At 44.4% G+C, this 17,112-nt stretch overlaps 1 protein-coding gene across 1 annotated transcript in view; it reads right to left on the reverse strand.

Annotated features, from left to right (window-relative positions):
* The window catches only part of LOC120989324 (glyoxylate reductase/hydroxypyruvate reductase-like), a 79,782-nt gene extending 72,183 nt beyond the window's left edge, over window positions 1-7,599 (reverse strand). The window contains exon 1 of the mRNA XM_040417357.1: window positions 7,398-7,599. Coding sequence (XP_040273291.1) covers window positions 7,398-7,564 — 167 coding nt within the window. The 5' untranslated portion in view covers window positions 7,565-7,599. The remainder of the gene's footprint in view (window positions 1-7,397) is intronic.
* Window positions 7,600-17,112: the final 9,513 nt, after the last annotated feature.

The raw sequence follows: 17,112 nt of genomic DNA on the forward strand, positions 1-17,112 counted from the left end.
CCCCTGTCCCTTTCCACTGCTCCCTTAAAAGACCGTTGCTATGGCTTCTCTGTCTTTCTTTTAGTATAAACAGAAGACAGAGGGGCGGTCTTCCACACTGCATGCCTGCATTAGTCTTCAGAGTGAGGAGGCGTGTCTCTCAGTGATCAAATCTGATTGGCTGGCAGGGAGCTGCTGGCTACAGCAAGTGTGTATGGGAAGTGAGGGAAAGCAGTTTTGGCCTCAGAAAACTGGCAGAAGAGCCATGTTGAGAAGGTCCCCATATTGTAAATGTTTAAACAGCCGTAACTAAGGGAAAAACTCAAGGAAAACAGTGGTATGTTAAGAAACTAAAGATTGCTTTATGCATAATGCTGCTGCAGCAGTAACATATGCTAAAATTGATTTTTTTTTTATGAAAACATGACAGTTACCCTTTAAGTGTGAATCAGAAGAACCCTGGGGGTTCTGGGTGTTGAGGCTGTCATATGGATGGTACAATACAGCCTAGAACAAATACATATTTTACTATATAAACACTGTAAACATGTCTATTTTCTTGTTTATGAAAAAATGTCATCATCAGGTTTCCAATCATTAGGATTAGCTACACTACAGCATATCATGGGAGACCTTTAAAACAAATTACAATAAGATTTACATTAGAAGTGAGGGTTCATGCACACAACAGGCTGTGCATGAGCCGTTTATTTAAAGGAGTTTACTGGGATTTTCATATTGACAGCCTGTCCTCAGGATAGGTCATCGATATGTCATCACTTGGGATCAGACTATTAGCACCCCTGCCGGTCAGTTCTTTAAAAAGGCCACAACGCTGCATGAGCACTTAGGCCTCTTCCTAGGCCAGTGACCTCACATTCATCGGTCACATGACCTAGGCGCAGCTCAGTCCTATTCAAGTGAGTGGGGCTGAGCTGTAATGCCAAGCAAAGCCGCTATCCATTGGACAGCGATGTGCTTGGTAAGCTGCGAGGAGGCTGCAGCGCTCATCGGAGCTCCGGTGAGTCCGGCTGCTTCCTCAAACAGTTGATTGGTGGGAGTATCGAGAGTTGGACCCCTGCTGATCTAACATTGATTATCTATCCTGAGGACAGGTCATCAACATGAGAATCCTTTTGGCTCATACACAGAGCCATATACAGGTGCAGACAAAGTGTAAACTCTCAATCAATAATTAACTGTGCTTTCACCTTAATAACACAGTCTCGCAGATAAACCTGTGGCCTCATCTCAGCAACATATTAACAAAATTTTACCTAGCATCGGACTTTATACATTGCTGCTGGAGGGTAACAAACCCATTCCCATGTAGCGTGATGTTTCTAAGGCCTCATGCACACGACCGTGTAGTGGTATCCACATACCAAGGATTTGTAAAGTACAGATACCTTCCATATGTACTACACATTTTTCTCACTCCCATCAATGAAAATTACTGTTCTTAGATACAATGGCCTCAGAATACAATATTTTCAACTTACAATGGTCATTTCTGGGCCATCATAAGTCGAAACCAGATTCAACATACAATATCTCAGACTCAGATCCAACCAATCAACGTGGCCATTTCACTGGCAAAAGTACCTTCATTCCAGCATGTGTCCTCTTTCTTTTATTCAACTTTTCATTCAGATAAAAAAGCGATTTTTCTGATATGCAAATGAAGTCTCAAGGTGCCCAGAGGGGCGTTATTACTCTGCTCTAGTGCCCAGTAACGCCCCCCTGAAGTGCCCAGCCCGCCTTCCTTCCAAGCCCAGCATGCCTCCTAAGAAATAAATGTACTCCCACATACTTGCCGAACGGCGCCGCCCCCTCCACTACGTCATTTAATTTATTCATTGCACCATCGTGCTTCCTCCTCTCTTGGCCTACAGCGCCGCCCCCTCCACTACGTCAGGTAATTTATTCACTGCACCGTCCTTGCTTCCTCCTCTCTTGGCCTCCGAAATCCCGCGCAGGCGCCGTATCGCTGAGTGCCTGCGCCTGTGTCACAGGGCATGCGCCGAACCCAGTGACGTAATCAGAGCGCTGTTGCCTTTAGGAGCAGGAGTATCGTACAGGCGCAGGCACTCAACGATACGGCGCCTGCGCGGGATTTCGGAGGCCAAGAGAGGAGGAAGCAAGGACGGTGCAGTGAATAAATTAAATGACGTAGTGGATTTAGTATGTGGGAGTACGTTCGGCAAGTATGTGGGAGTACATTTATTTCTTAGGAGGCGTGCTGGGCTTGGAAGAAAGGCGGGCTGGGCACTGCAGGGGGGCATTACTGGGCACTAGAGAAGAGGAATAATAACGCCCCTCTGGGCACCTTGAAGCTTAATTTGCATATCAGAAAAATCGCTTTTTTATCTGAATGAAAAGTTGAATAAAAGAAAGAAGACACATGCTGGAATGAAGGTACTTTATTGCACATTGCTATGTTAACGGTTTTATATGGTCAAAATAGGTGACAGATTCCCTTTAAAACACAGCAGATTTTCCACATGCAAGTCCACATAGTTTACACCACATGTGGCTGCACCTTTAGGCACATTTTCCAATAGTGTCGTATAAAGGACAATGACAAAACAAGACAATGTTCATCAAAAATGGGCATACTAGACACACTTCTTTTCTTTTACTCACATCATTTATGTTATACATATATTCCAGTAGCGAAAACAGCAATAAGGAAATTTAGTACAAACATCACTATTTTATTTTATAAATTAAAAAAAAATACTTGGGGGGGGGGTGGGGGAGGAATTTTTCGAAACTGGCTTAAGTTACCCATAGCAACCAATTATATTCTACTTTTCATTTTCCAAAGGAGCTCCGAAAATTGAAAGGTGGAATCTGGTTGCCATGTGCAACTAACCCAGTTTTCCTTTACGCCAGTTTTGATAAATCTGTCCCTTAGTTTCCATGACTGTCGGAGAAAGTACAAACGCTGTGCTCGGCAGTCCTATAGAAGTGAATGGAGAGGTGGCCATAAAGCACACCACTCCTCCATTCTCATGAGACCTCAGATCTTGTGATCACTAGGGGTTCCAGTGGTCGCATATGGTATAAGTACTGTTAGTGGGATAAACCCTGAAAGTTAGGCTTGGTAGATGTAGCATTGTATACTGCTGGGTTGTTTTCCTTTTGTATGTGCTGGGTTTAAAGTGTAACTCTGTAAATGCATTGTATTACTTATGTTGATCTGGGAACTGCAACATTAACGGGGTTGTCCGGGTTCAGAGCTGAACCTGGACATATCCCCTTCTTCTCCCACTCATGAAATGCTGTGCTGTATCCTGCAGGGCGAGGGCTTTTTTGTTTACATTTTTACACTGCTAGGCAGAGGCTTCCTTTAAGAATGCATTCATAATGCTACTGACTTCAGACCTGAATTTTTTCAATAATACATGCAAGTGAGTTGTTCAGAATAATTAAAACGCAAATGACAGGTAGCAGTGTGTTAACAAACAACTCACCTTTTAAAACCCCCTTTGTTCCAGCGCAGTGGCTCCAGGTGGTCCCAGCCAGTCCAGCACTGTTCTTACACACATGACTGTAACATGATTGGCTGCAGCAGTCTTGTAACCAAGAACAGGACCGTCACTACTGGTCCAGCGGTTACATAAAAGTAGCATACCCACAAAAATTTTTATTCTCTGACCGGTTAGAAAGGTACATGATGTAAACTATAGTGAAGGTAATCTTCTTACCAGTGACTGTATTTGTGAGTTATAACCTCCCTTCTGATGCTCAGCTGTGTCATGTGACCAAGTCTCTGACTCTCCAACTGACATAGCATCTTATGTGTGGACAGGAAGTCAGTTTCTTTATGTATTTCTACGGAAGCCTCATTGTCAGTCTCATAGGAAAGAATAGAGAAGTAACTGGCTTTCTGTCCTGTGTCGGTTGGAGATCAAAGTGTTGGCCACATGACATAGCTGAGGATCAGAAGAGAGGTTATAGCTCATGAATACAATCACTGTTAAGAAGATTACTTTCACTACAGATTACATCATGTACCTTTCTAACTGGTCAGAGAATAAACATTTTTGTGAGTGAGTGCTTCTTTAACCCTTTCTACCTTGGAGGTTTTTTGTTTTTGCGTTTTCGTTTTGCGCTCCCTGCCTTCCTAGAGCCATAACTTTTTTTATTTTTCTGTTCACAAAGCTGTATGAGGGCTTGTTTTTTGCGGCACAAGTTGTACTTTCCAATGCCACCATTTAATATTGGATACAATGTAGTGGGAAGTGGGAAAAAAATTCCAAATAGGGTGGAATTGCAAAAAAAAAATCAATTCCGCCACAACTTTTTTATTTTATTTTATTTACGACATTCGATGTGCAATAAAGCTGATCAATAACTTTCATTCTACAGGTCAGTACGAATCCGGCGATACCTTATATGTATAGTTTTTCTTGCGTTTTGATAGTAATAAAATAATTAAAAAGTCGGAACAAAATCTGTTTTATTTTCTCGTGGCCATATTTTGACCCCTATTACTTTTTTATAATTATGTGTACGGAGCTGTATGGGGGCTCATTTTTTGCAGGGAGATCTGAACTTTTCAGTGATACCATTCTAGATGGAAGCACGGACTACGCTGGGAACAAGCATAACAATGTATGAGGAGAAAAAAGAACAAAATCCAGCTTCTAAAAAGTGACAGCCTTTATTCCAAGTGCTCAGTAAAAACCATACGCGTTTCGGATCATGTTGCTGTGATCCTTACTCATGACAAAGTGGAAATGCAAACCTGGGCTATTAAATTAAAACATATTAAAATAATCCATAAGGAATGAGGGGATCAATAATGTAATATCAAATCATGTTTGCTATTCAGACCTGCAGGCATACAGGATCCCATTTGAAAAATCCAAAATAACTCCCTGTTCAAAAGCTTGCGTTTGTAATCCCCACCATTATTGGGCGGATTAACCCTCTCCATGCCTTGAACAAGGAGGCCTGTAGTATTTGTACCTGCTATCACTTCATGCAAATGGCTTCTTCAGTTTTTTCCACAGCTAATGAACGTACTGTCACCGCCAGTTCTGTGAGAAGGTCTGGCAGACGTCCTTCTCTACCTCTTGCATGATGTTCTTTGTTTTGGTTTCACTTTGTCATCTCCTTTCCTTCTCCCAGGTGTCACCTATTTAGACTAATCGTCTCCCTTTATATTCCCTCCCATACTGCCTCACTTTGCGGTTTATACTACTTCCTGGATGAAGTGTTCACTGCTGGAGGCTGCTGCTGCTGTTTACTCAGATAAGTCTTTTCATGTATTGTGTTTCCTTGCTGGCTTGATTCTCGGTGGCCCTGACTCTGTCCGTATTAAGTGCAGGGAGCCGGTGGTCGTGTCCCCTCACTATTATAGGGTTTTCAGGTGTCGCACAGTCTTAGGTACGTGGGCATGCAATCGTCTACCATTGAGACCCTTGCATGGGCATAGCAGTCAGGGAGAGCTCTTAGGGTTTTATAGGGCTCACCTATATGCTCCTTAGTTTGGGATCAAGCCAGGACGTTTATTCATAAGTTCCAGCTATCTGCAACATCATCCGTGACAAGTACATTGCACTACGAATGATCTTAAAGTAAGGATACAAAAGCATTTGTCCGACATTCCTGATTTTTGTATGCAGTATGTCTCAGCCGTTAGTTTACATTATGCAGCTGTCCACCAAGGAGATACTACAGGCCTCCCTTTTCAAGGCTTCAAGAGAGTTACGCTTGTTCCCAGCGTAGTCCATGCTTCCATCTATAATTAATTCAGGTTAGCGCAGCTAATCGCATTTCTCTTTTTGTTCATTCTGGAGTGTGTATGACTTTTTGATCACTGTTTATTTCATTTTCTTTTAGAAAATGAGGTGACCAAAAATGGTGAATCGGCCATTTTGACGCTTTTTCCGTTTCGCTGTTTGCCGTATGGGGAAGATATTTTTATATTTTTATACTATGGGCGTTTTCACACATGAGGATACCCATGATGTGTATTTTTTTCTTTTTTTAGTTCTTTTATTTTTATTTTGGGGAAAGGGGGGTGATTTAACTTTTTATGTTTTTTTTTATTATTTTTAAAAACTTTCTTTTTTTTTTACACTTTTTTATAGTTCTTATAGGAAATTATAACAAGCAATCATTAGATTGCTAGTCTCATAGACCCCAATGCATTAGCATTGGAGTCTATGAGAAAATTGCTAGTTACCTATGAAGCTCTATTACAGGCAAGGGCTCCATAGAAAATACTATGCAGCAGCCTCCTGTCATTCACAAAGACAGGGGCTGCTGAGCACAAGCACCGACATCTCCGATCACCGCACGGGGGAGCTGGAGCATCACCGGAAGCACGCGCTTCCGGTGTTTCGTGCGCTCAGATGCCATGGTCAGGATTGACCACAGCATCTGCAGTGTGAAATGTCTGCGATCGGCATTACCGCCGGTTGCGGACATTAGCCGCGGGTGTCTGCTATAAGACGCTATGGCGTCCACTCTGCCCAGGAGAAGGTGCCATCTTTAAAGACCCGGCCAGCGCCGTACTAGAACGTCACTGGTTGGGAAGGGGTTAAACATATTTAATATCTTAATTGTGCATTTTTACCGTAAAGACACCCTGTCACCACTAAATTCAGTGCAGTCTGTAGTCACCATGTTATAGAGCAGGAGGAGCTGAGCAGACTGATACATAATTTTGTGGGAAAAAGTAATGCTTGCTATTTATTTATTTAAACCTCTCCTTTTTTATGCATTGGAGTGATGTGGGTGGACCTACTCGGTGATCGACAGACTTCCCCGTATGCTTAGGCCTCATGCACACGACCGTTCCGTTTTTTGCGGTCCGCAAATTGCGGATCCGCAAAACACGGAAGCCATCCGTGTGCCTTCCGCAATTTGCGGAACGGAACAGGTGGCCCATTGTAGAAATGCCTATTCTTGTCCGCAAAACAGAGAAGAATAGAACATGTTATATTTTTTTTGCGGGGCTAGGTAACGGAGCAACGGATGCGGACAGCACACGGAGTGCTGTCCGCATTTTTTGCGGCCCCATTGAAGTGAATGGGTCCGCACCTGAGCCGCAAAAACAGCGGCTCGGATGCGGACCCGAGCAAGGCCTAAGTCATGCACACTTAGCTGTCAATATCACAGAGTGACACTACCCACATGATCCTGAGCATAAAAAAGCAGAGTTAAGTGAGTAAATTATTTTAAATTAAGCTTTACGGAATCTTTTCCTACAATCTGCTCAGCTCCTCCTGCTGTATAACATGCCGTCTGCAGATTGTACTGCATTTTCTTGGTGACAGGTCCTCTTTAACAAAATCCTTATTACAAAATCAGATTATGTAAATGACAATAATGAATAATGATGGCAAGCAGAAACATACATAGCACTTTCATCGATATAATAGCACATTTTGGCTCACCATCCTGACTGACGGAGAATCTTCATACCATCTGGTGGAATCCTTCTGGTCACGTAAACCTTTGGGAAGTGTTTTCCTGAAGCCTTCATTGCTTGGGACCTACAACAGGTGTGGAGATCTACAACTAATGTCCTGAGAAGAACCTTCAAATGACTGGAAATCCACATTACATGTCCTATGATATTAACACGATTTCCAGAGGACTTTGGATCTCACTTTTGCCGAATGACCAGGTTTGGGGGCTTGAGTAAACAAGTGGGAGGATAGTGAATTTTGTAGCCAATGAATATTTTCCATGTGCCATGTACTCTCCCGACCTCTTTTCAGCACTGGTAGATGATTAATCAGTTATAGAACACAAGTCTGTTACAGTCCTAATTCTTTCCTGTAATATACAAGGTATATCTTGTAAGATGGGTGAATACTTTGTATGTAATGCATAGGTAAAACATTTTAAACAAGATTTCTTATGATATGTCCAAAAGAAAATGGTACTTGGTGTCCTGGTAGAAAGTCCTAGAAGTGTGCTCTAAATTGTCTATCAAATAGAGTTCCTTGCACCTTCTGGTTCTTGAGGGTGCCTTCACATATAGCCAAAAAATACACACTGAGATCCACAGGTGTGTATTTTTAGGGTCATACAGATTTTGGTGCTGTTCTTATGGTGGGTTTTGATCTAGATTTCATTGCAGAAAATGATTTCCCATTGAAATCTATGGAGAAATTGGGCTTCACAAAATCTGAACGGACGCACAGAATTTTAGAGTAGACAAATTTTAACTCCATAGGAATACATGGGGAACTTTTTATAATGTGGATTTTCCTGCAAAGGCATTCTAGCAGGTGTAAAGGCTCCCTAACCTGGAGATATAGAAATATTATCAGATATCAGAAAACCCTACAAACAGTAGTCTCACATCCTCAAGTCACCACGCATTCACTATACTGGCTATTGTATAGTGGGACTGCATGCCTCAAGTACCCTCGATATCTTACCTTCAGATCTAATGTAAAAGCCATGTGCATGGACTCTGTACTGTGGCACATACCGTACATTACCTATTAGTGCAATTCAGTGGCGTCTCTAGCTTTCAAATTTTGGGGGGGCACACTGGGGGCCAGGACAAAAGTAGGGGGGGCAGCTATAACAACGATACATTTACACAAGTATGCTTAGAAATGCTGCAATACTTTACCCAATACCTAAAACCGCAACAGGGAAGAAAAGTCTAGCTGTCTGTGGATGACACTTTTATAGAGAGGGGGATCTGTGGATGACACTGCTATGGGGGGGATCTGTGGATGCCACGTACCGTATATAGCATCTTATGCTATATGTGTCATCCACAGATCCACCCCATGACAGTGTCATCCCCATTTCCCCCTCCATAACAGTGTCATCCACAGATCTCCCTCCCCGCCTCTCACAGGAGTGTACATATATAAAATAAACATATTTTACATGAACACTTACAGTTACTTGGCTTGGCCCTTGGGGATCTCGGACACCACTTCAACACTTTGGCCGGGGGCTCGGCGGAGCTGATGTTGTGTTTTATCCTAATGAGAAAGATTTCATAATAAGGATTTGGAGAAGGGGCAGAGGAATAGCAGAGCAGGGAGAGGCTGGTCCTGCTACTAGGGGGTCATACCATGGGGGAGTAATAAAACCCACCATAATGCCCCCCAGTAGAAATAATTCTCCTTATAATGTGCAAAACATACCCCCTTATGCCCCCAGTTGAGCTAATGTCCCCCATAATGTGCCAGTATAAAAAACCCCTATATAGTGCCCCAGTAAATGCCTCCATAGTGCTCCTCTCCCCCCTTCCTGCTAGTGTCCCCCATAATGTACCAGTATAAAATGCCCCATATATCGTGCCCCAGTAGATGCCCTCAGTGTCCCCATAATTTGCAAGTATAAAATACCCCTTCTTAGTGCCCCCGTAGATGACTCCATAGTACTCCTGTCTCCCCTTCTCCATAGTACCCACCATAATGTGTCCCAGTATAAAATGCTACTGTACAGAGCCCCCCATATAAAACACCCCTTCTTTGTGGCCTCAGTAGATGCCGCTATAGTGCCCACCAATAATGTGCCAGTAATAAGTGCCCTCAATAACGTGCCACTGCCAGTAACAAGAGCCCCCCAATGTGCCAGTAATAAGCCCCCCATCACGTGCCAGTAATAAGCCCCCCATCACGTGCCAGTAATAAGCCCCCCAATGTGCCAGTAATAAGCCCCCCATTACGTGTTAGTAATAAGCCCCCCCATTACGTGCCAGTAATAAGCCCCCCCATTACGTGCCAGTAATAAGCCCCCCCCATTACGTGCCAGTATTAAGCCCCCCCATCATGTGCCAGTATTAAGCCCCCCCATCATGTGCCAGTATTAAGCCCCCCCATCATGTGCCAGTATTAAGCCCCCCCATCATGTGCCAGTATTAAGCCCCCCATCATGTGCCAGTATTAAGTCCCCCCCATCATCATGTGCCAGTATTAAGTCCCCCCCATCATGTGCCAGTATTAAGTCCCCCCCATCATCATGTGCCAGTATTAAGTCCCCCCCATCATCATGTGCCAGTTTTAAGTCCCCCCCATCATGTGCCAGTATTAAGTCCCTCCCCCATTGTAATAAGCCCCCATAATGTGCCAGTAACACTATTGTAAAAAAACAAACAAAAAAACCCCACTTATACTTACCTCAGTGTCAGCGATGCGATGCAGACTCTTTCTGTGTCCCGCGCTGTAAGGCTCAGGCGGCGCGATGACGTCATCGTGCCGCCTGCGCCGGCCTCTGATAGGCAGGCACGCCCCTTTTAACAGATACTGTAGTAGATCACCTGCAGTCCTATGTAACACCACTGATAACACAGTGATAACTGAGTACAGATAATGTAGTAGATGGGTGTGAGGCCCCAGAATTCAGAACACACACAGTGTGACCTGAAGTCTGGGGCCGAATGCGGCAGTGTGGGCCATATTCTCAATCTCCTCCCCCAACCCTACTGTGAAACAGATATGTGCATGGACATTATTATTACAGTATATCGCCCCATACCTGTTACATCCAGTGACGTCTCCTGTGATGTAGACTCTCCTCGACGTCTTCATTCAGAGATAAGACCGCCATGATACTTTCTTTCAGCCGCTTCTCGTCTCTGCAGAGTTTCACCGAAATTTTTTTAGGTTCCTCACTTTACTCTCATCCTCTCCTTCCTGGTGTCTCAACAACTCATCCTGCTGCCCCCCAATACTGTGCTAGAGCCAGATAGTCCCCCATTCCTCATAATATTATTTCCCCTGTATATTATAATGGCCCCCTCTTTGTTAATAATACAATAGCCCCCTCTTTGTTATTAATATAATGTCCCCGCTTTATTATTAATATAATGTCCCCCTCTTTGTTATTAATATAATAGCCCCCTCTTTATTATTAATATAATGGCCCCCTCTTTGTTATTAAAGAGGGGGCCATTATATTAATAATAAAGAGGGGGCCATTATATTAATAATAAAGAGGGGGCCATTACATTAATAATAAAGAGGGGGCCATTACATTAATAATAAACAGGGGGCCATTATATTAATAATAAAGAGGGGGTCATTACATTAATAATAAAGAGGGGGCCATTATATTAATAATAAAGAGGGGGACATTACATTAATACTAATGTATTGGCCCCCTATTTATTATTAATATAATGTCCCCCTCTTTGTTATTAATATAATGGCCGCCTCTCCCCTCCTCTCACCTAATTACACAGGGTGGGACTCTGCACTCAGGGACAGTCACTCACTCTGGGTCGCTTGAATCACTCTCTGCCTGGAGTCTGGACTTCAGTTCTTCATCTTCATTCATGCTCCGGCTACTGGCTCTGCACTCACTGCCTTTCCTGCCTGGAAGGTGGGCGGAGCCTATTTTTAGGGTCATACAGATTTTGGTGCTGTTCTTATGGTGGGTTTTGATGTAGATTTCATTGCAGAAAATGATTTCCCATTGAAATCTATGGAGAAATTGGGCTTCACAAAATCTGAACGGACGCACAGAATTTTAGAGTAGACAAATTTTAACTCCATAGGAATACATGGGGAACTTTTTATAATGTGGATTTTCCTGCAAAGGCATTCTAGCAGGTGTAAAGGCTCCCTAACCTGGAGATATAGAAATATTATCAGATATCAGAAAACCCTACAAACAGTAGTCTCACATCCTCAAGTCACCACGCATTCACTATACTGGCTATTGTATAGTGGGACTGCATGCCTCAAGTACCCTCGATATCTTACCTTCAGATCTAATGTAAAAGCCATGTGCATGGACTCTGTACTGTGGCACATACCGTACATTACCTATTAGTGCAATTCAGTGGCGTCTCTAGCTTTCAAATTTTGGGGGGGCACACTGGGGGCCAGGACAAAAGTAGGGGGGGCAGCTATAACAACGATACATTTACACAAGTATGCTTAGAAATGCTGCAATACTTTACCCAATACCTAAAACCGCAACAGGGAAGAAAAGTCTAGCTGTCTGTGGATGACACTTTTATAGAGAGGGGGATCTGTGGATGACACTGCTATGGGGGGGATCTGTGGATGCCACGTACCGTATATAGCATCTTATGCTATATGTGTCATCCACAGATCCACCCCATGACAGTGTCATCCCCATTTCCCCCTCCATAACAGTGTCATCCACAGATCTCCCTCCCCGCCTCTCACAGGAGTGTACATATATAAAATAAACAACCAGCCTATGGTCATATAAAAACTTGATAGATTATTTAAAAAAAACTCCCTAGTTTATTATTATGGACACAATCAGAGCTGAGATGACTTCTAGGTATGGAGGAAAGCTACTAGTGTCCTCTTCTCCCCAGGACCTACCTTCTCAAAGTTGCTACAGGGACCCCATATTCAATCATCTGGTAGCATCTTGCTGCTGTGTGAGCAGGTGAAATCTGACTGTATCCGTACAGTGGGCCCCAAAATACATTTTACTGGTGGGCCCTAGGCACCCCAGTCCGACACTCTGTAGGTACTGTGCCATCAGTATTACACGCAGTTGCAATTCATCGCCGTCTACATGACTGTGCAGGGCACCAAGATTCATAGCTAATCCCTTCTGTTAGCTGTCGAATTACTGTTGTCAGTATTACAGGTCAAGAAAAGCGTCAGGTCTAATTTATCACTATGGACTTAACTGTGCAGTGCACCAAGATTCAAGTCGTCAGCAGAAGTGGCAGTAACAGTATGCAGTGGCGTAGCCTGGGGGGGAAGGGCGGGGGAGACGTTGCCCCGGGCGCAAAATTGCAGGCGGCGTGGCCCTGGTGACAAGTGGGGGGCGGGGCCAGGGCCAGGGCACAGGGAGATGAGCGCTTTCATTGTGGAAGCGCTCATCTCCATAGTCATCTGTATCGTCGTCCTCAGGACAGCGATACAGATGGATGCTGCGGTACAGGGGAGAGACGTCTCCCTTCCCCGTTCCTTTGATAGGCCGATGACGTCATCGCGCTGCCTGAGCCATACAACGCAGGACACAGGCCGGAAGAGGCCTGCATCGCATCGCTACCAGCCTGATGGAGGTAAGTATGTGAGTTTATTTTTTATATGGTACAATACAGGAGAAGAGCGCTGTGGGGGCACTTATTGGCACTTGTTACTGGAACAAGATTGGGGGGCATCTATGGGGGCACTTCTTACTGGCACATTATTGGGGGCATCTATGGGGCACTTCTTACTGGCACATTATTGGGGGCATCTATGGGGGCACTTCTTACTGGCATATTATTAGGGGCCATCTATGGGGGTACTTCTTACTGGCACATTATTGGGTGGCACTATGGGGGCATTTCTTACTGGCACATTATTGGGGGCACTATGGGGGCATATACTGAGGCCACAAAGAAGGGGTATTTTTAATGGGGTCACTATGGGGGAAGGGGGGAGAGGAACACTATTGGGGCATCTACTGAGGCCACAAAGAAGGGGTATTTAAATGGAGGGCACTGTATAGGGGCATTTTATACTGGGACACATTATGGTGGGTACTATGGGGAGGGGGGAGAGGAGTACTATGGGGTCATTTACGGGGGGCACTTAGAAATGTTCTGAATTCTGGAGGCTCAAACCCATCTATTACGTTATCTGTACTCAGAGAGTTATCACTGTGTTATCTGTGGTGTTACGTATGACTGCAAGTGACATTTACTACATTATCTGTAAAAAGGGGCGTGGCCACAGGTTGGGGGGCGCAATACTTGGCATGCCCCAGGTGCTGGCAACCCACGCTACACCACTGACAGTATGCGCCAAGATTCGTAGCTAATCCCTTCTGTTAAAGAAAAGCATACAGCGCCCTTCAGTAAAGCAAAATATATATATATGGCGCCCCTGCAGGAGATGTGTCTAAATGGCTTATTAGTGGAACAAAATTGAACAAAATAACGAAATGAAGGATGAGCCAATAAAGTAGTGGAGAAAAAAATGTTCTTTTAATGCATGTTGTGGCAGTTCACAACATTAAAAAATCCCTTCTGTTAGCTGTTGAATCACTGTGCGTCAGTATTTCAGGTCACTGTTACCGTCAGTTTATCACCATAGACTTAACTGTGCAGTGCCCCAAGACAGCAGCAGCAGTAAGCATGACAAAACTGGCCTGATGACAGAGTGGGAATGGTGGGAGCAGCAGCTGTGGACCCATGACAGAGTGGGGAAGGCGGCAGTGACAGTGACAGTAGTGGCCCCATGACAGAGTGGGGATGGTGAAAGCAGCAGTAGTGGCCCCCTTACATAGTTGGGATGGTGGCAGCAGTAGCAGTAGTGGCCCCATGACAGAGTGGAGGAGGTGGCAGCAGCAGTAGGGGCCCATAACAGAATGAGGACATTGGCGGCAGCAGCAGCAGTAGTGGCCCCATGACAGTGTGGGGATGGTGGTGGCAGCAGTGGCAGTAGCCCCATGACAGAGTGGGGAAGGTGGCAGTGACAGTTACAGCAGTGGCCCCAGGACAGAGTGGAAAAAGGGGGGGCGGGGCAGCAGTGGTAGTATTGTTAAAATCACAGTTTATTTTTCTGTTTTTCTGATCCGTCAGAAGAACAGAAAACAAAAAAACTATCCTGTATTTTGAGCATCCATAAAGCCTCTTTCCGACAGTCAGTATTTGAGCAGTATTTGTAAGCCAAAAAAGGAGTAGGTCCAAAACAGAGATAAAATGTAATGAAATTATTTTCAGCTCATCTGTATTTTGGACATACTCCTGCTATTGACTTACATATTCTGACCAAATACTGACCGTATGAAAGAGGCCATATAGATGCTCAAAATATAGGATTCTTTCTGTTCTTCTGACAGTTTAGAAGAAGGGAAAAATAAACTATGATGTCAACACGGACCAAACAGAAACAATGGTGGCCCGATAACAGAGTGGGTATGGAGGCCAACAGCAGTGGCAGTAACAAGGACAATAGTGGCCCTATGACAGAAATAGGGAGGAAGGGGGGCAACAGCAGTGGCATAAAGCACAAGATGGTGGCAGATCACATTAGTAGCAGAACCCAACAACAGCAATTTAATAGCAAGGCCCAGTGGCATGCATATCCTTGTTTAAAAATCTAATGTGGATAGCCCGTAGTCATCCCTCTCCCGAATCCTGACAAAGCGGCTGTCAGTAAACATCTGGTCATTTGCGTAAGGAACTTGGAGGGACTCCCTGCCTCCATCTCCACTGCATACTTCCATTGTCTGTCAGGATCATCTGCATTTTATTAATTGTCTCCCTCCAGCATCTCGCCTGTCGCTTGGGCAAATAAACCACTTAGTTGTGTATAGAATTCCTGGGCGTTTATGTCCTCCTCGTCCTCAACCTTGTAAGGGCTTAGTTGGCAGTGAGATGTAGGTGCCAAGTCTTCTGCCCCCTCGCCAATCAGATTTGACAGCATCCCCTCTAGGACATGAAGAAGTGGAATGACATCATTCATTCCGTAATTCTACTGATAAATAGAGTGGCTTCCTCAAATGGCACGTGTCACGCATGAGCTGCCACTGGCTAACGTGGAAGTTACACTGGGGAGTAGACATGCTGCATTAAGAAAACGCTGACTGCCTTCCTTTGCAGCTTACATGGTTAGAGTAGCTGAAGTGCATGTACAGTTTCCTGGACCTTTTTAACATCTCTTGCAGTTCAGTGGAAGACTTGAGGAACTGGGTGACAATGAGATTGAAGACGTGCGCCATGCACAGAGCATGGGTCAGCCCTCCCTGACACAGCACAGACAAACTGTTCTTCCCGTTATCAGTAACCATGGTTCCTATCTCCAGTTGCCAAAGAGACAGCCAGTGCTCAAATTCTTTATTGATGACACTTAGCAATTCCTCCCCGATGTGGCTCCGCTCAACCAGGCTGACCAGAGGCAGAACTGTGTGACAATGCCTAACTTTGCATAGGTGATATGCTGGAGGACCATAGTTGCAACTCCATGCGTCAGCGCTGAACTCTGCCAGACACAGAGAGGCCCAAGGACTGTCTCACCTTCTTTTCAACGTACGTGTGCAGGGCTGGTACAGCTTTTTTAGAAAAGTAATGCCAGCTTGGGACTCTCCACCTTGGCTGGGCACAAGCCATCAGTTCTCTGAAATGTGCAAAGTCAACTACATGAAAATAAAGGGACTGTAGTACCAGCCTTGGTGATCGATTGCTGTCAAACCAAGTGACAAGGAGTAGGAGGAGCATCAGGAGCTAAACATGAAGTTGAGTTGATGGGAAGGAACAACAGCTTCTTTCTGCTGACGTTGGCAAGCCTTGACTGCTGGACAAGAGATGCGGGCCTGTGGGAGATGCAGTGGTTGCTGCATCAAGCTGTAAGACTAAATAAGTGGCACGATTTTCCTACGCCACTTTATGGTGACGCTCCATGTGTTGATGACGCCAGGCTGTCATGCCAACATTAGTACCCTGGCTGCATCTTACCTTCTGAGGTGAGGGCAGAGAGGCAATTCTTGGGCCATTCCAACTAAGCATGGTGTCAGAGAAACCCACCGATTCTTGGCTGTGTGTTTTTGTTGTCACCTAAGATGATGTTGAAGAGCGAATCAACCATTCCAGTACAGCTAGATTGTTGGTCAAAACACAACTGCTGGATGACAGTGGCAGCTCTGGCCTGTTGCTACAGCTGCTGCTACCACCAACCCTTCTTTAGCTGCTACTTATGCCGGATACAACAACATTTTTGTCACTGCCCATTCCTTTTGAGGGCACAGTCAACTGTCTGTTGGCCATAGTGTACAGTAACTGAATCAGTAAATGTAACAAATTAAGTATGGATGGCGCAGCAGGTGATCAAGAAAAATGCGGCAATATATTAGACCGCCTGTTAAGACTAAGTCTGACACACAGTAAATATATATAACAGATTAAGTATGACTGGCGCAGCAGGTTAAGAAGATAAATGTGGCAATATATTAGACTGCCTGTTAAGACTGAGTCTGACACACAGTAAATTATATATATATATATATAAAGATTAAGTATGAATGCTGCAGCAGGTGAACAAGATAAATGCGGCAATATATTAGACATCCTGTTGAGAGTGAGTCTAACGCACAATAAGTCTATGTATAACAGAACAAATGAAGTATGAATGGCGCAGCAGGTGAACAAGATAAATGTGGCAATATATTAGACTGCCTGTTGAGACTGAGTCTGGGGCACAGTAAGTC

This window comes from Bufo bufo, chromosome 2 (genome assembly GCF_905171765.1).
Source record: "Bufo bufo chromosome 2, aBufBuf1.1, whole genome shotgun sequence".
Taxonomy (NCBI): domain Eukaryota; kingdom Metazoa; phylum Chordata; class Amphibia; order Anura; family Bufonidae; genus Bufo; species Bufo bufo.